This window comes from Cibotium barometz, chromosome 58 (genome assembly GCF_041138505.1).
Source record: "Cibotium barometz isolate CiBa-2024 chromosome 58, ASM4113850v1, whole genome shotgun sequence".
NCBI classification, from domain to species: domain Eukaryota; kingdom Viridiplantae; phylum Streptophyta; class Polypodiopsida; order Cyatheales; family Cibotiaceae; genus Cibotium; species Cibotium barometz.
This window is the reverse complement of record NC_141103.1, coordinates 10,862,179-10,882,082: the sequence shown is the minus strand read 5'-3', so window position 1 is coordinate 10,882,082 and position 19,904 is coordinate 10,862,179. Positions and strand designations below refer to the sequence as shown.

Here is a 19,904-nt window from a genome sequence, read left to right as displayed (position 1 = left end):
AAAAACCCGCACTGGGCACTAATTACCAATCCAAACATGCTCTAATTGTGACCAAACTTTGCAAGCATGTGGGAGTGGGTCCCCCCCACATGCTTGCAAATTTTGGTCCCCATCGGAGCATGTTTGGGTACGATGGTATGGGGAAGGCCCGGATTTTCCATGGCCTCTTAAGCACCAAGAGACTTGAAAAATCCGGACTGGGTGCTAATTACCAATCCAAACATGTTCCAATTGTGACCAAACGTTGCAAGCGTGTGGGGGTGGGTCCTCCCCACATGCTTGGAAATATTGGGCCCCATGTTTGGGTACGATGGTATGGGGAAGGCCCGGATTTTCCATGGCCTCTTAAGCACCGAGACTTGAAAAATCCAGACTGGGTGCTAATTACCAATCTAAACATGCTCCGATTGTGACCAAACTTTGCAAGCGTGTGGGGGTGGGTCCCCTCCCATGCTTGCAAAGTTTGGTCCCCATCGGAGCATGTTTGGGTACGATGGCATGGAGATTTTCAACAAACAATATGATAGCCAAAGTGTTAAAAAATTTAATAAAATCAAGAACATCAACTAAAATATAATGATACTCAATAATGAAGAAACTCATAATTATATAAACATCAAATAAGTACATCAGAATGAAAATAAGCTACCCAGCTATTCTGAGATTAGTCACTCCCAAGAAATCTAAGTACAATGTAAAACCCAGCTAGTCTGAGTTTAGTCACTATCAAGATAGAGATCTAGTCAGCAGCACCCTCTCTAGCTCTCAACTGCTCTAGAATGCTCTCATGGTCATCCACTCGAAGCCGAAAACGAGGGTGAGAACTGTGTTTTCGGCTCTGTACTCGATCAAGAGTGAGCCTGGTAGCAACCACTAGATGAGAGAACTGAAATGCCTCTAACTCCCACTTCCACTGTTGGAACTCAAGACTCCCCCGCCGATGAAGTCGAATCTGCTAGTAGAACCGGCCTGCCATAATCATGCTATGGGCGTCATAAGAAAACCCATGATCATCCACTGTATCCTGGTCAAGAATGCACTTTGGCCTAGTGCAACTCATCAGATAGTAGTCTACTCCCTTGCTATTTCCCTCACTCGCAATAACAGCAAATACATCACCCTCCAGTAGCAAATCTGTTAGGTCATCATAACTGACCATGAACGCAGGACCTGTGTGCTCATCAGACAACACTGGATGTGAAGGATGCTCGAGGGAGAGGAATGTCTGTATCCATGCATCTGCCCATCCTCTCAAGGCACAATGTGACCAATCGCCATCCATACATGCTCCACAGAAGCATGCAAACCGTCTAAATCGTGGGGGCCGCCATGCACGTGCTCCTGATGGAATGTGTCATGTAGGACGGCAGACCGGCGGATGGCCATATTCGGGGTTTAGTGGGAGAGGACGCCCATGCGGAGTCATGGGCGGCCAGGCTAGTGTGGACGGTAGGCCACACACTATATAGCCTGGGGGATGAGGGGCAATCCTCATTCTTCCTCTATGGCTGGGTGGTGAGCCAGAGGCCGTCCCCTCTCGTGGTAACGCCCGTAGCGGCATTACGGATATCTAACACTGGTATCAGAGCATGGTTCGAGGAGATCGTGAGAGTCCGCGTGTGAACAGGGGACCGGAGCCCACTCGATGGTTTTCATCCACAATCTTCTCACCCTTATCTCCACAAGGGAGTGTGTGGAGGGAGGGGGGCCAAGATTTTGAAGGGAAGAACTCTTTCTCTCTCTCTCTCTCCCCCCCCGTCACACACAGCAAGTCTCCACGCAGGCATTTTTCTCGTGGATCGGAGCATCCCGAAAGCGTCCTTGTAGAGGCTCGCAACGCAACACAAATCGACAGGTGACCGTAAAAGGGGGGTGACTATTCTCTCTCCACCACTGCTCATTTTTATTAGCGTTTTTTTTTAGTAATTTTCGAGTTCTCGCATTTTTTTTTTGCAAGAATTAAAATGTCTGCTAGGCATAGTGTGTCCCCACCACCTTCTACTTCTCTAGGTTTTTCCAGTCTCTTGTCCTCGGTCGTGGGTTTGACCCCAACCGAATTGTCAGGCCATACACGCCCGACCGTTGTTCGGTCCGGAGCGCGCTCGTCGATCACTCGTGATTCGCTAGCGCCCTCCTCGTCTATTGACCCCGCCTTAGGACCCAGCGAGCCCGCAGCGGCCGCATTGGCTGATGACCCCTTTCTGGCGGATGACCCAGAGGACATGAATACTGACGTCGCCGAGGGGACCGAGGAGGACCTCTTGGATTATGACGATGATGACTATGACCTATTGGACCCTGCTGATGTCCTGACAGAGACGGATCTCTCTAGTGGACTGTTTAAATATCTTAATACCAAATTGAACACTATGGGTAAAGTCTAGGCTGATTTAGTAACGATGCTACAGAGCATCTCCACACGGTTAGATGCACTGATAGCCGCCTCGAGTAGTACTCCGACTCCTCGTGGTAGCTGAGCTCCAGCGGCACGGGTGAGCATAGCCTCGCCAGTAATTGCAGGAGTACACGCCGATGCGCCTGCTCTGCGGGGCCATCCGTAGCGACAGCTTCGTCGTTGTTAAAAGACTTAAAGCCACCTAGTTTTGGTGGCGAGGAAAAGGAGAGAAACAAGGACTCAGTAAATATGTTTATAGCGAAGTGGTCAGATTTGCACACGCTGCGACAGCAGCCTAGCCATATATAGCTCGTAGAGGCTAGCCTCTCATTAACCGGCAAAGCGTACAAGTGGTGGATGAGTTTGACAACTGGCCCTGCCACTTGGACGGAATTTGAAACAATGTTTCGAAAAGAATTTTTGCCTGTTAATGAGGCAGAGAGAAGCTGGGAGTTTATGGGACAAGTGCTCGATGGAAAACAAATCCCTAACTCAGTACATCTCAAACTACAGGGAGATAGTACTCAAGCTAAAGGGAATCGATGCATTCCAGACATTGCGAGGCTTTAAGAGAGGCCTCAAAGATGATTACCTTGAGTACGTAGAACCCTTACAGCCTAAAGACTTAGCAGATGCAATTCAATATGCACAGATATTCGATGACATCAAGCGCCGTAGTACGCATGGTGGTTCTAGCAGGGCCGAGGGTAGTGAAAAGAAAAGATCAGGCCTCCAAAGAAAAGGGTTTTGCAGTGATAAACAAGGGGATAGGACGGACCAGGAAGGATAGGGTGGTCATTGGTCTAAAAAACCGCGACCATCCAGGAAGAGAAGAGACACTGAAATCCAAAAGAAAGAGTAGTATATTAAAGCGCGAAAGGAAAATCGCTGCTTTAATTGCAATGAAGTAGGGCACACGAAGGCTGAGTGTCCAAAGCCTAAAGCCAGCACGAGTGGCAACGAGCCCAAAAAAGATGGTAAATCTTCTAGGCAGTTGCATACAGTGCAGAGACTCCCTCTCAGTTCCGCAGAGTTCAGAGAGGTGACAGTGTGTCATTGTGATGAGCATCACGCTTGTTCAGTGACACCAGCGATGTAGCAGCCTACTGTAGGTCCGCATGACATGGTGCGCATGTATGGTACCATAGGTGGCCGTAGAGTCACAATTTTAATTGATGATGGAGCTAGCCACAACTTCTTGAACTACTCGTTAGTCAAGAAGTTGGGATTGACTGAGACCGGGAGTGATCATCATGAGTATACTGTTGGCCTAGCCAACGGATATGACAAAACGGTATGGAATACCGTAGTATTGGGGGTCCTATTATCTATGCAAGACTACGAGGCTCTGCTTGACTTTTAGGTCATGCACTTAGCCAGAGCAGACGTATATCTAGGCAGGGAGTGGCTGTATGGCTTGGGCCCTAGTCTAGCTCGGAATTACTTACATAATACACTATGTTTTGAGCACGGAGGTAGAGTCATCACCCTGCAAGGCGACCGTACTGTCCCTGCCACACCACTTATTTCCTCCATGGAGCTGTGTACAGCGGTCCGCAGAGACCAGATAGCAGAGGTATATGCTTGTTACCCTCTTTTGAATTCTGTTTCCGTAGATGAAACGATAAATGATGTTTGCGTAGACAAACAAGGAAAACAAAATAACCTTGGATGAGACCCACTGTTTGAAAACCCTGTTTGGCATGCATGTGATTCAAACAAGAAAAAATCCAAGGTGAATGAGACATTAAAGAAAAAGTACATAGATACTTTAATGAATTTATTAGAGATGAGTTGTTTGATCAACTCTATGGATCGAGATACTTTACAAAAATAGACCTGAGATCTGGGTATCATCAGGTTAGAATAAAAGCAGAAGATGTTGCGAAGACAGCATTTAGGACCCGTTTCGGGCATTTTGAGTTTTTGGTTATGCCATTTGGGCTAACCAATGCTCCAACAACATTTATGACGCTAATGGACAGCATTTTACGTCCATATCTAGGAAAATTTGTAGTAGTTTTCCTAGATGATATTCTTGTGTACAGTAAGACACAGAAAGAACACATAGAGCATTTGCGTCTAGTGTTCGAGTTATTGCGAGAGCACAAACTATTTGTGAAGAAGAGAAAATGTGAATTTTTTGAAATAGAAATTCACTATCTTGGCCATATTATATCTGCCGATGGTACGCAGATGGAGCCAGAAAAAGTAGAGGCTATTCTTAAATGGCCAGCGCCGAAGAATCTCGAGGAACTGCAGATTTTTCTTGGCATGTCGGGGTTCTACCGACAGTATGTGAAGGACTATGCAAAGATCGCAGTCCTGTTGTGACTGACCAGTTACGGTCAAAAACAAAAAACATTAGTTGGGGGGAAGCCCAGCAAAAAAGCTTTGATAAGCTTAAGGTGACCGTAGAGCAGCTGCACCTGTTTTGACTATTGTGGATCCAAATGAGCCGTTTGTTCTGGGGCCATACTTATGCAAAGGGGACGCCCAATTACATTTGATAGTAAAAAGTTAGATCGTGCGTAGCGTAACTACTCGGCTTACGAGCGAGAGTTACTAGCGATAGTTCATGCACTGAAAAAGTGGAGACACTATTTATATGGTGCTACTTTTGAGGTCCGGACGGACCATGAAAGTCTGAAATGGCTTTCAAGTCAAAATGAATTGAAGGGTAGAAAAGCTCGGTGGGCGGAGTTTCTAAAGGAGTTTGACCTTCAGATACGTTACCAAAAAGGTAAGTATAATGTGGTGGCAGATGCACTTAGTCGCATGCCACAGATAAATGAACTTAGTTTCACAGTCTTCAAGAATGATTTCTTGGAGTCACTACGTGGTTTATGTGAGCATGATCCATTTTTTACAGAGGTCTGTGGCACGTTGTACGCGTACGCACTTCTTCACAGACGCCACCACCTCCCTCGTTGGCACGTATTGCTAGTCCGGAGAGACTGGTCGAAGGTGCAACGAGAAGGGAAGCGAGAGTTAGTCCGGAGAGACTAGCCGTGTCTTCTGGGTATAGTTTGGAGCCGGAGAGTTCTGACGTAGGCCCTTCATCACCTTTGACTGCCACGGCTTCAAAGGGGAGTGATAAACTTTGTCGGGGGGAGAAATATGCTAATTACTCCATTGACGACGGGTACTTACTCTACAAGGGTAGAATATGTGTACCAACTATTGGTGACTTTCGGGTCCAAATTCTTAAAGAAAGTCATGATAGTCCAAGTGCAGGTCATCCTGGGATTCAGAAGACCGATGCACTAGTAAAAAGATAGTTTTATTGGCCTAGTTTGTTTAAGGACTTATGTGCTGAAATGCAATAAGTGCCAGGTCAATAAACATGAATGTCTTAAGGTTGGAGGACTACTCCATCCGCTGGAGATTCCTCAAGGGAAATGGGAAAGCATTTCCATGGATTTCATTACTGGTTTACCCAAGACGAGTCGAGGGAATGACTCAGTGTGGGTGGTAGTGGACAGGTTAACTAAAATGGCAAAGTTTATTGCCACGAAGAAAACTGTAAAAACGCCAGAGTTGGCAAAACTCTTTATTAAACATCTCTACAAGCTATATGGCCTGCCCGCAGATATAGTGTCGGATAGAGATAGAAAGTTCAATAGTCATTTTTGGAGGGAAATCTTCAAAAAATTGGATACCACTCTGAGTATGAGTACGGCAGATCATCCGGAGTCTGATGGTCAAACTGAAAGAGTTAACCAAATTCTAGAGGATATGTTGCATTCTTATGTTAGTAAGAAGCAATCTAATTGGGAAGAGTACTTGCCCTTATTAGAGTTTGCCTATAACAGCTCCAAACACTCAGCGACTGGATTTACACCATTCATGTTAATGTATGGATTCGAGCCGAGATCTCCGATGGTTGTGGGCCTAGAAAAGGAGAAGATTCAATCTGTCAAGGATTTCCTTGAAGATATGAATGATATGCTCAGAGCCGCACGTGAGAGCATTCGTAGCGCCCAGGATCGCGCTAAAACTTATGCGGATAAAGGACGAAGAAAGGTGACCTTTGCAGAAGGTGACTTTGTATTCCTCAAGGTTCCTGCGCAGTCAAAAACCATGAAAACGGGAAAGTGTAATAAACTTTCTCCGAGATATTGTGGTCCTTTTAAAATCCTTAAGAAGATTGGGGACGTAGCATATAAACTTGAGTTACCGGAGAGTTCTCAAGTACATCCTGTCTTCCATGTCAGTAATTTGAAGAAATCAGTTCACGGGTTAGAGAACGCAGTCTCTCCAGAGATTTTGGTGGACTTGATAGAGCCACCAAAGATACCACATGAACCTGAAAAGATTCTACAGTATCGTGATGATAGACAAACCCGACATAAAGTGTACCAGGAGGTACTTGTTAAATGGACAGATGAGGAGGTAGCAACCTGGGAACGCCGTAGTGCAATTTCCAAAAGGTTTTCCCAGTTCGTTTTCGAGGACGAAAACTCTTCTTAAGGGGGGGTAATGTCATGTAGGCTGAGGCCTGTGTGACCGACGGTAGACCGGATGGCCATATCCAGGGTTCAGTGGGAGAGGACGCCCATGCAGAGTCATGGGCCGCCAGGCTAGTGTGGACGGCAGGTCACACACTATATAGCCTGGGGGATGAGGGGCAATCCTCATTCTTCCTCTATGGCTGGGTGGTGAGCCAGAGGCCGTCCCCTCTCGTGGTAACGCCCGTAGCGGCATTACGGATATCTAACAGAATGTAAGCCCAAGGTGCCAGGTACTGTGTCACAATCATGGGAGGCTCTATGGTCAATCATGCGACCATCCACATGCCAAAAAAATCTCTTGACAATCCGAGCATCACGTTTGGGGTACGATGATGCTGCACTCCCACACAAATGTTGGGAGCACCACTCGACTACGTGGCCCGCATCTCTGAACTGCTGAGCATCCTGCCACCCTCGCAGGCTGATGATGCCTCAAGGCACGTTTCACACATGCGCCTGCACCATCATGCTCTCCCTTCCCGTGACCAGTCTCAAAGAATGACCAAATCACTAGGATACTAGACTGCACATGCCACCTATAAATCCATAAAAGATAGTCTTAGTTATTGTTTTCTTTAAGATGTTCTAGTGAATTTAGTTTAATTGTAAATGTAAGAAAACCATAAGTAATACCTGTAGAGCCAATAGAATTGTCGTGATAACTTGAACTGTGCACCACAACCATCCGACCAAACCCATCGCTGGACACGTCTGATCCCACAATCTCCTAAAAAATCGTCATGGAGACGAAAACAGTGTTGCACAAAATGTGCATCATGTGAATGATCATCACTGATATAGAAATGATACTCTCGATTAATGACACGGGTCTCGGGGGTACTCGCTATCCCATCTACATGAGCCTCTGCATATCGATAGCTAATGTGGACCATAATAGCAACCTGGTGAGGTAAGCAATACATACGTTTAGGACACAAAAAATCAAATAAGTAATGTAGCTCAAACACAAAACAAATATTACGAAATATAACCATTACTTGCTCTGAGAAGTAATACTCAGATTGTATCTCCTGAAAAGATGTGAATGTGTAGTTCTCTGCAAAATCAATCATAGAGACGACCACACCAATAGGAAACTCTGCCAGCATGCTCGGAGCTGATGATCCTGCCACTTAGCACAATGACTGTGCCGTATATAGGGGTAGATCTGCTCCCTAAATGTGGCTGTGAAGTGACAATGTGGTGTATGTTTGTCCACGAGCTGCAACTTCCTAGATTGTCCACCACTCTGGAGTTGGTGTGTCACATACTCATAACATTGCCATGCCACTATCTCTTGGTCACTTGCATCAAGATCTACCATCTGTAGATGTGCAAGTGAACCACATGATGTCTCCACACAAGGCATCCTATGGAACTGGGCATCCTCCGTGCGTGCACACAAAAGAGAGTGGATGAAATCACGAGGACTATGAGGCAACTCTCTATGTCCACTAAGAGAACGGAACACATCATAAAAAAGTTTGAACTCAACATGGTAGCGACAACAACATGTGTCACGCTGACGTGAGTACCTCACAAACCAAGGCTTACACCCCTCAAATGACCTTTGCCCAATTTTAAGCTCTGGTGGATACGAAGCCACAAACTGAGAATACAACTCAGTTTGGGTCATTTCAAGAAAGCAAGCACCGTGCTCAATGAACACTCCTCTTGTCACTCTCTTACGCAAAGCTTTCTTGAAAACTGGTGAGGCACGACAATTCTCCTTCCAAAAACTTTCTATCAAGGTTCTAGTGGTTTCATCTAGTAGGCGATCATGCCTAGTAGCTACACGACCACTACTCGCCCACAAAGCACCAACCTCATTGGCATCTAAACTTTGTCGTTTGCGTGTGGTGCTATGGAAAGGATGCGAGATGTGGCACTAACCTTACCCTTCATTTGGGAGCTACTTATGGCTGCCACAATAGCCCGTCGAGCAGCCAAAGCGTCCCACAGAGTTCCTCTTCTTGTTAACTATATAGGAATGACGAACACTTTGTAGCACCGCCATGCCAGCTCTCCTCTCTCTTTGACCTCTAATGTCGCAAAGCACCCTGCAGTTGGCCATGTTGGGCAGATCAATCAAAGCATCAAGCACACATGCCTGTGATGAAGGAATGGAAGATTGCATGGGCACGATGATGTGCCCCTGACTTTGATAGTTCTTTCCTATCTACATGAAGGGCGCCCAAAGGAGGGGGGGTGGGTTCTTGTAGAAGAGAAGGGGACTCAAGAAGGGCGGGTTCATGTGGATTATCTAAACTAAAGGGTAGTGGGGGGGAAGAGGGCGAAGGGAGAGGAAGTGGAAGAGGAGGAGCAAGGCTTGGATCATTGCCAACCGAAGGTGTTGCTCGTTGACGTGCTCTCCACTCTCTCTTTCTCTCACGAGCTACCTTTCTCCTCTCCTCCTCTTGAACTTGGTGGACGGGGGGAAGTCTAGTCCTATCACGTTTCCGACTCCTACGACTTTGAGAACCCATTCTCAAGGAAGCTAAGAGAGAAAATATTATAAAGGCTCAATGATGGGATAGTACTAGAGATAAGTGTGGGATAGTACTAGAGCTGTGTGATTATATAGGAAAAATAGGTTATCCACTTCAAATCTCATTGCATTTCCTATCTAAGATTCATTAGATAATTAAGAGCACACCCATAGACCTACTTTCAAAGTTTCAGGCCCGTGGGGAGGGAATGACGCGAATGGGTGTGAGGTTCTATCCAAAGCCGCTCTTTGATTCATAGTGGACCCATTCTTGGCACCAAGCAAAAAGGGCGGGTGGAAACACACCTATCCGAAGTTCGAGAATGGAGAGCTAGCATAATGGGAGATGAGGACGATCTCCTAGACGCTCCTCTATTCTAAATCAACATAGTGGCAAGATGGAGTTATGAAATTCCCAGTTCTTGAGTGACAGATACGGAGGAGTCATTGTCCTTAAAAACAAAGAGACAATTGGTCAAGAACCACAATTATATACACGCTCATCTTGGGGATAACTTCACAAAAAAGGAAAGGATATCGACGTGTAGAGTCTTGGACATCTTGGGGGTGAAATCAGTGCTCGAAAAGTCCTCTATGTAGGATTGTGGTGGCAAACACTCTTTGGTGATACCATGGAATATGTAAAGATGTCATAAGTGTCAATGCTTTATAATCCTTCACAATCCCCCCATATGTGTATTTGAGAGACAAAGCTATTGGCACCCTAATCTGATACATTCAAACAACTCGAAGGGGTTTCAGTGAAGGATGTGTGCAACAAAGCGGAGCTAGACAATTTGATCAAACATATGGGTTCGGTGGCTCTACATTTCTAGACGTCATGGTGTCCTGCCAACTCAAATGGATGTTATCTTTGCTTTGCTTCGAAAATCGTGAGGCACATTTCTTTAGGGTTGTTCTGCATTCTCTTGTTCTCTTAGCTTGTGGAGCCTTGGGAGGAGGTTGCCACATGGGACCTTCCCTATAAGATATAGAAGAAGAAGAAGGAGGAGGATGGATAAGCTTTATTTGGGGGTTAATGTTCTTGGAAAAGGGCCGTTAATTTAAAAACCCTCTTTTTTTTGCAGTTATTAAGCACTCGCTACCCTTTACTGATAGTTAGCATTTTCAAAGGAAGTGTGAATAGATATTAGATCCGGTTGGAAACTAAGTAGATACGACGAGCGGCCACAGTTGGCAAGACCCGTCGACGCAGAAGCGCCTTTTTCCACCCGCATTTTGGAGCTAGTAACGTACCGAGCGGGCCACTTGGATCTGTAAATCACATTATGAGCGTTTCGTAAGCAGCACGGCTTGCGGCGCCTGCGGCCTCCATGGACGCTTGCAAAGAAAATTTGGGTTCGCGCCAAATTTGAAGCTGACCGTGTGCATCTTTTACATGCATTATGCGGTGAGGGTTTCAAAAGCAGCACGGCCTCCAAAGAAAAATTGGGTCCGCGCCAATTTGAAGCTGACCGCGTGTGGACAACATGTGTTATCTGTCGTTAGGAACCGTCCGTCTATCATCACACTCCCTATGGTATGCGTTCTGTCTGTCTCGTTTGCAACAAAAAGGTTATGGTACTAGTCACCATCTGCGGAAACATGGTGGGATAGAGATAGATTTGAGATGAGGTGGGAGGTGAATTAACTTTTAAGTTCTTTGCACATTCATCGTGTTGGACATTAAAGAGGTGGGACTACCCTTGATGGGGGTAAGATGTTCAAACTCAAGTGGCACGCATCTTGTAATATACATATATGTAATTATATATACTAGTGGGGCAACTTGTCTTTCACACTTCTTTTGAGACTTCCAAATTCAAATTTTACCCAAACCTCTCCTCAAACCTCCTCCTCCCCTTCCCAAACCTCCAAATTCTTGCCATGTAGCAACTTTGTGAAACTCTTTCTTTATACAATATAGAATATGTATATATGCATATTTTTATTCTTGTTAGAAGTATATGCATCATGATTGATGTTTTTAAGCAATGGAAAAAAATCTATCTCCACCTTATAACTACACATAGAATTAAAGGCCTTGTTTCCACAGGCGACACGGGGGGTCTGTCAGAGCTAGCTACCAACTAGGTTGTTAAATTGGTTGAAACCTAGAAACCTAAAGAACCCTAATCTCGTTTACATGAGTTTCATATACTTAGTACTCATAATATACACAAGCCTTTTGTATTTTATTTGTTGCAAAGACCCCTTCATGTCACCATATAGCACCTTTTAACAAAAGCACTTTTTTCCACTAGAGAGGATAGCACTTATTGACTTTTAGAGCTAGTAACATACCTAGTTGGCCACTTGGATATCAAAATCACTTTAATGAAGAGTGGGTAAATGAGGGTCTTAATAGCAAGTTCTCATGAGTGATGAGTCACAAGAACTTGTAATAAGAAAGGGGTAAGAGGAGCATCCCATGCGCGAACCTGCTATCCAAATCCATCATAAATGTTAGCTTCTCATTCGGTAGTCATTCTTATGCTTCATAAGTTTGGCTATTCTGGGTATTACTTGTCGAGTCTCAACAAATAGGAGCTAAGCATTTACGATATTTCAACTTGCTAAGTTGTGTGTGGGACGTAGCTATAAATAGGTTCTTAGCCTGACTATGTGGGCCTTCTTGTGTCATTTGTTAATGTGTTTTTTGTCTCTCGTAGTCATGACTCCCTCCATTGATGAAATTTGAAAAGCCAAAAAGTGATGGATTTATCAATCATCACACACTCCTTGTGGGATATCCTAAAAGTTCACGAAAGCTGCCTTCTCTACTACATTCCACTCTACTATATTCAAGCTTGCTAGGAGTATGTATATAACACACACACACACACATATCTGTGTGTGTATACATATACATACATACATACATACATACATATATGTGTGTGGTTGTGTGTGTGTAAGTGGGTGAGTGTAATTGTGTGTGAGTTAGTAGGGTAAGGGGTTAGGTGGGAAAGGAATAAAAATAGGAAAACTTTTAAATAGTATAAGGGAAATGTGTGAAGGGGAGGGAATGGGGTGGTTAGGTGGATAAGAAAAGGGAGGCGAGGAGGAGGCTACTTGGATGAAGAGTGAGAAAGGGATAAGGGTGGATTTTTGAATTATAACTTCTTTATTTTTTATTTTTTTTAAAAAGAAATGAAATTCGATCTGTTCTGTCTGGGAACTTGCTTTAGTTTGTCGTCACTTGTCGAGCTCGTCATTGTTGAGTGCTGCATCTGCTCTTGTCAAGTTACTATTTTAATTGCCTCTCGATTCAGTTCATTGGCAACGGTATGTTTTCTTTCCCATATCTTGGTTGCAAGTAAATGCTAGCTTCCAAGATTGTTGCTCAGCAGGAGCTTGCCACTGCTATGTTGTGAGTAGGTGGTTTCCATAGTGTTATGAGTAGGCAGAGACCTCAAAGGTGCCAAGTGCCAGTGTTGCAAGTAATGATACTGTAGACAAGTTGGTTGTTGCAAAACTCAACAAAAAACAAGGCATGCTCATTCTTCAACCTATCAGATTGTTAGTTAACATGTATGGGACCATCTTAATTTCTTTCTGCATGTTGCAATAGCTGGGCAACTTGCATCACAAGGAGACAACCTGCCCAAAAAGCAACAGAGTGCGACACCCCACTAACTTAAAGACACTAACCTACGGGATCAAACTAGGAAAGAAAAGAGTGAGGCCCCCTGTAACCCGACAGCACCAAGAGGCAACCTGCAGGCGCCTATTCATCCGACAAGGAAGCAAAAGAGAGAGGCACCCACTGACCCAATGACACCAAGAGGTACCCCATAGTAGGAACCTACTGATCTGCACCTACTCACCCTACAACACTCTCTAAGCCCCATCGTGAATACAAAAAACTTTAGAGAAGCTAAATTGTAACCATTTTCCAATCCCTCATGCGTTGTACAATTTTTACTTAATGTAAAATGTTCTTTTTTGTCTCGTCCATTGGCGTTGTTCTTGCTTCATTCTCATGAAGTCTCTTTCATTGTCCGTAAGTTCTATTGTTTTGTAATTGGGCTAATAAGTAAATAGCTCTAAGGGATCTGGGTGTATAGGGCCTAGGCCAAAACGAGAAATATTTAGCATCTTTCACACTTTCGTGATTTCTAGGTACCTTTGGATCCAAGGTCGATAGTCTGTGCACTCGGATTCTGTATAGGATCTCCTTCTCCCATGGAATGTCCATACAAAACAATGCTTTGTTCACCCGGATTGTGCATACGCTGACCTCCTCCCATAGGTTGACGTATCTCCTCCCATAGTCTGACATCCTCCCATAGGCTGGCTTTCTCCCATGACTTGCTCCATATTCTCACCTGGAGTTTTTAAAAAAGCTGGTAATTAAACTTGAGGGGTCGGTGTGTGCTTGTAGGTGTGTTCAAGCTTGAGAGAGAGAGAGAGAGAGAGAGAGAGAGAGAGAGAGAGAGAGAGAGAGAGAAGAAGAAGAAGAAGAAAAAGTCACGATTCAACATCTCACCATAGCTAAGCAAGTTTTGCAAGAGAGCTAAGGATAGAATGAAATGAGGAAGGATGGAGGGAAGAACAAAGAGAGGGAGGGCGCGAGGGAGGGAAGGGAGATTCTCATGTACACGTGTGTTGAAGCACTTTTCAAGGTAGTATGTGAGAAGTGGTGGTTGGGGTAAAAGCCTCACTTCAAACTGAACTCCTTTTTTTTATGTAGTGTGACATTCTCTTTATTAGTTAACAAACGGTTTCCCACTCCTTTCACCACTTCAAAAGGAGTGTCAATGACACTCCTTTTTGGACCACCAATTCATGCCTTTGCCCTTTTCTCTTCAAGAAACTTAATTTAATAAAATTAAATATGGTAAATTTTTAGAGATCTTCACTTGTACAAAAACCCCCAAATTTTTAGAGTCTCTAAAGTTTTGGCTGATTATTGTGGGAGTCACCGGGACCCAGGTGCTAGGTGGCGCATGGCCGGCCAATGAAAAGACACTCTATCTGATATAGTCACCGGCTGGTAAACTTCGTAACATTTAGTAACTATACCCACGCTCCGATTATAAAAGCTATCGGACTCTGGCCGGTCTAACATATAATTCTCCTGGGACAGAAAGCTGGTTAGCAATGGCTGCCTTATACTCATCGCTTGCTCACATCTTCTTAGTGCTGTGCTTTCTCCTAGTGGCTGGGGGCTTACGCGTCAATGGAGTAAGAGAGATTTTCTTTCTCCCTTTGTTTAAACACCTTTGCTATTCTCGTGTACAGTGTAATTACGAGTTTAAAGCATAGCGTAGGACAGCGTTAATTCGTAAAGGCTCCAATGTACGCGTCGTGAAAGCTTAGCATAAAATTGCTGATCTCTGGCTAAGTGTAATTACGAGTTTAAAGCATAGCGTAGGACAGCGTTAATTCGTAAAGGCTCCAATGTACGCGTCGTAAAAGCTTAGCATAAAATTGCTGATCTCTGGCTGAAGCTGAGCAGGGAAATGCGGTTCTCATATATTGAATTGTGCACTCGTTGAAGGCTTCAAATTGTATGTTCTGCGTGCAGTGCAACTACGCAGCGTCGTGCAACGACGAGAGCTTAAGCGGGACAATACTGACGGCGAAGTGCAAGACTGAGAGCGGCAACTACGAAACGTCGTCCATCAACTTGAACCAGCTCGTGAGCAACAACAATGGCAACCTGCAGTGCCCAGGCGGCGACTTCGGGGCAACTTGCTCAAGCATAGGCCTGAGCGGCGGAGACATCCTCACCGCCAACTGTAAGAACGAAGCCGGTGGCGGTATCAGCACCACCCTCAACCTGAACAATTGCATCAGCAACAACAACGGCGACCTCGTTTCGTGTGTCTAGCGTAGCCGCTGTATATATATATAGACGTACGAGTGTCGCTCGCGGCAGCCTCCCCTCCTTATAGTGTCTTTTCGCTGTGTTTCCTCTATTGTGCTGCGAATTTTAAATAAGTACCTGGTTTAATTTTAACATTGTTTGGAATAATTCCAAACAATCTCTCTCTCTCTCTCTCTCTTCCTTTTCTTCACGTCCTAGTGTTGAAAGTATTCCTCATTTTGCTTGAAGCTTGAACCATGTGATGAAGTTGTGTCTCTATCCTTTCCTATCTCTAACCCTTTCACTTTTCTCATGAAATACTCTGAATTGCTTTGCTTTCTTTGTAAATTTTTAAATCATAGCGTATACATCTATCTACATAAGGCTCATCTTTTTATCTTTTTTATGTGCTTGGATTAGAAAGCTAACTTATTCACTAAGGTGATGTGGCTTAGATTAGGTTTCTCAATAATTGGATACTGTTTTGTATGGTGTGAGAAACGTATGTGTGTATTGCAATATCATTTAGCACAAAATGACGATGAATACAAGCTTGGATTTGGATTATGTATGGTATAATGAAATACCCTCCCAAACTTCAGTAGCTCCAACTCCCTCACATATGTATTTTTATTGATTAGAGAAAAATTAGACCATTGGACCAGAGCAGCCAATAGTAAAATAATATTACCCATAGTCTTAGTAATATCACATTCTTACTTTGCACAAAATAAATAGGAGTGTTGATACACATGTAAACTATGCAATGATACTTGTATACAAGCCGAAATGGGACGTAAATTAAAACCATAAAAACCTAAACACTCCATAAATCACCTCTATCACTCTTTGCATGCCATTAACGAGTTCTCAATCAATAACCTCACGTTGTTCCACACTAGTCACCTACTCACAAAGACTTTTAAGCGTATTAGTTAGCACAATTAACTTAAATCCATTAGATAGTCCTAATATAAATGCTAGAAAATGACCAAACACAAATAGCCAATAATACTAGAGACATTAGTATAAACATGAAAATCAACCACAATACAAATCATCTAGGGTAGCATACTATCAATAACAATATCTTCACACTACTGTGGTAGGTAAGATCTAAAACCAACGCTAGTATCACAAATATTTATTATGGCATCACCCATAATACTCGCTAACTGGCATGGTACGTAGGGACCTCCAACTAAACCAAATGAGTATCACACCAATCATGCATTACATAATCTAGCTAGAAATCCCTAATTGAACAAAATGAGTATCATACCACTCATAACACTCCCCTCCCTCCCTGCCTCCCTCCCTCCCCCCCCCCCCCCTCTCTCTCACACACACACACAAACACGTGCACTCATGTACACACGATGACATGTATCTCTCTCTCTCTCCCCAGCCCACTATGTAAATCTCTGATTAATTTTCTCATAAGTTTTTTATTCATAAAGATTTACGTCACACATTTGTACAAATATTGTTGGTTGTATGTCTTGTTGTTGATTCATGCACTGTTATTAGAAAAATTAGAAAATTAATTACCTCTATTTTATTAGAAATTATGATTTGATTAATTATCTTCTTGTTATTAAGGAGAAGTAGTTTAATTTATGAGAGTTGTTTCAAATATTTTAATTGCACTATTGTAATCCTCAAAACTTACGTTCATGTTTGAGAGTAATGTAGTAAAAGATATCTGATTATATTGCTGATAGGGTTAATGGGAAAATCATCCCTTGAGACGGCATATAATTTGATTGGTTTGGTCTCTCGAAGTGGAACTAGTTCAGTGATGGGAGCTACCACCTTTTTCTCTTTGGCCAAGGAAGAGCCCATGAAGAAGTAAAATAGGCAAGACTATTAGAGATAAGAAGTAAATTAGGCAAGAGCACTGAAACAAATCTCTATTTGTGTTTGGCAGGCAAATAACGCCACTGTAGGGATACCTCAACCAGTGAAGGTGGATGGACTATCACGAGTGTGCCGAGATGAAAGAAAAGGGTCTATCTGGGGGTGTATAGAATTAATTAGGTGGAGCGGTTGACAAAAAGAGGGTTTTGTCCTTGCCAAGGAGGTGAGGGTGGAGGAGCCTCTCACTAATCAGTAATGATTTTGGTATAGATGATATGGTTGAAACCAGTGACCTAATCATAACCGTTTATTCTCGATAAATATGCCGTGACCTTGCGGGGATCTAGTTGCCTACCCTCTCGGAAGAGGGTCTCTATAAACATGGAATGCATTCGAATGATGCAGGTATTGGGTTTGCATTTAAATGATCTTTGTTCTCTTATAGTTGCGTACCCTCTTGGAAGAGGGTCTCTGTAAACATCGAATGCATTCAAATGAGGGTTTCAATCAAGGTATTGGGGTTGCAAGTTTCAACAACTGTCTGCGGTAACGCCAAAGGAGCTTCAACGCCTGTTCTCTTTTGACTTTGGGTACCAATTGAGAATAGACCTAGGTACGTACGTGTAGCGACTTGTTGGTTGGTATCTCAATCAACCTGTCGGCCACTATTTACCCTGAGTAGGGGGGGGGGGGGGGGGGGGGGGGGGGGGGGGGGGGGGGGGGCAACTAATCGAAATAAGGACCTTTATGTTTCAAAATCTCTTTATAACTAAAATATAGGAAAAATCATTCCTTAAGCACGATGGAGGTAGGGGAGATAGCCCAGTAGTAAGGGCTCTTGCCCTGCACCGAGATGGCCTGGGTTCAATACCTGCCCCCTACTCTTGCATGCCTAATGGCATGTGGTCGATATATCTATTCCCACACTAAAAAGAAAAAGAAACATATCCCTCACAATACAAAAAATAAAGGCTACTTCAAATCTCAATCCGTTTTTCTTAATTATGGTCAGTATAGATAAATTAGATTGCCGCTTTTTTAACCTTGGAAGGGGGAGTAATTTAGTGCTTTGGTTTCTTTAGTAAAAGGCAAAGAAAATTTTGTGACACACCAAATTGAAGCCTGAGCCTGGAGGACTTTGTTAGGAATTGTTGCCTTCTTGTCCCGAGCTCCACGTTGTTCTGATGAAGTTCTCGTATTTACAGGCACACTACCTATTGTATATCTTATATACTTCATATCATAAGCTAAAGTTTCTACATCCACGCTTCATTTATAAAAGCTACAAGAAGCTGCCTACTCTACCATCAATAGACATGCTTATTAGCAGTTCAAAGCATACCTTAGAACAAGGTTTCATGCTTTTTGTTTACACATCTTATTTACGAGATGGAGAGGTATAGACTAAGACAGCATTGTATTTTTCTCTTAGCTCTATGTCTTTCTCTTTTCTTCTTCTTTTTCTTCTTCTTCATGAGATCTTATTGCAATATTCCTAGTCATATACGAGAGTCTTACCTAGCTACACACATACACCATACTACTCACCCCACACACACACACACCCGAGTACTATAAGGGGGCACCACCTTTCCAAATATTGGCCATTTTGTAGGTAATAGAAAAGTTGTAGATGAACCCCACAAGTTAGTCACTCGGCTGACTCGCGCTGTAGCCTTGGTAAAACTTGGCATCACAAGCTGAGTCATGATCTTTGATCTCCATATGGTAGCCATCATCCTTGAGAGTTGACTACACTCTAGAAGAAAAACTAGCTTATGGTAGGATAATTCTATCGAGGTACAGATTAAGTTAGCATTGTATTTTTATCTTAGCTCTATGTCTTTCCCTTTTTTTCCCCCTTCTTCTTCTTCGTGACATATTATTCCATTCCTAGTCCCACACAAGAATTTCACATGGCTACACACATATACCATACTACTCACCGCGCACACACACACAACTGAGTACCATAAGAGGGCACCTTTCCAAACATTGGTCATTATATAGGTAACAGACATCAAGCCATGAGGAGATGAATCCATCAACTTAGTCTTTTGTCATTGGAGTGGAAAATAGGTCATTACATAGCTTTCGTAAAAACGGGGCATCGCAAATTGAGTCATGATCTTTGATATCCATGTAAACAACCATCATCCCTAAGAGTCTGTTATCCTCTGAGATTGGCAAAGTATAGCTCCACCAAGGTATAGACGAAGATAGTGTTCTATTTTTCTCTTAGGTTTATGTCTTTCCCCCCCTTTCTTTTTCTTCTTCTTCTCATGAGGTCTTATTCAATTCCTAGTCCTACACGAAAATCACCTGACTACACATTTACCCCATAATACTCACCGCACATACACACATCCGAGTACCATAAGGGGATACCACCGTTTCAAATATTGGCCACTTTTTAGGCAATGGACAGTTATGAGATAAGCCCCACAAGTTAGCTGTTCGGCCGCAGCCTATGTGCCCACCTGCACACTGAACACACCTTTAGTATGAGGTGTTCCTAAGAGGGTTTTAACCTAGGACCTCCTAGTAGAAAGTCCAAAGCCTTATCAACTAAGCTACTGCCTTGGGGACAATGCCTTTCCCTGTTAATTTCTCATACATGGTACATGAGATTGATGTGTAATGCAACTTTGGACTTGCTACATGCTAAACTTGTCAAAGAAGAGGGTGGAAGCAAGCACTAGGATGATCGAAAGATGATGGCTGAAGGTATGCAGATGGCAGCCTATGTGCCCACCTCCACAGAACACACCCTTAGTATGAGGTGTTTCTAAGAGGGTTTTAACCAAGGACCTCCTGGTAGAAAGTCCAAAG

The 19,904-nt window shown here is 43.6% G+C and overlaps 1 protein-coding gene across 1 annotated transcript; it reads left to right on the top strand.

The window, feature by feature from the left end:
* Positions 1–14,428: 14,428 nt before the first annotated feature.
* LOC147605889 (uncharacterized) lies at positions 14,429–15,365 on the top strand. Its single transcript, XM_086792643.1, has 2 exons — positions 14,429–14,587; positions 14,931–15,365. The coding sequence occupies exons 1-2, from the start codon at positions 14,504–14,506 to the stop codon at positions 15,234–15,236; spliced, it is 390 nt and encodes a 129-aa protein (XP_086648769.1). The 5' UTR covers positions 14,429–14,503; the 3' UTR covers positions 15,237–15,365.
* Positions 15,366–19,904: the final 4,539 nt, after the last annotated feature.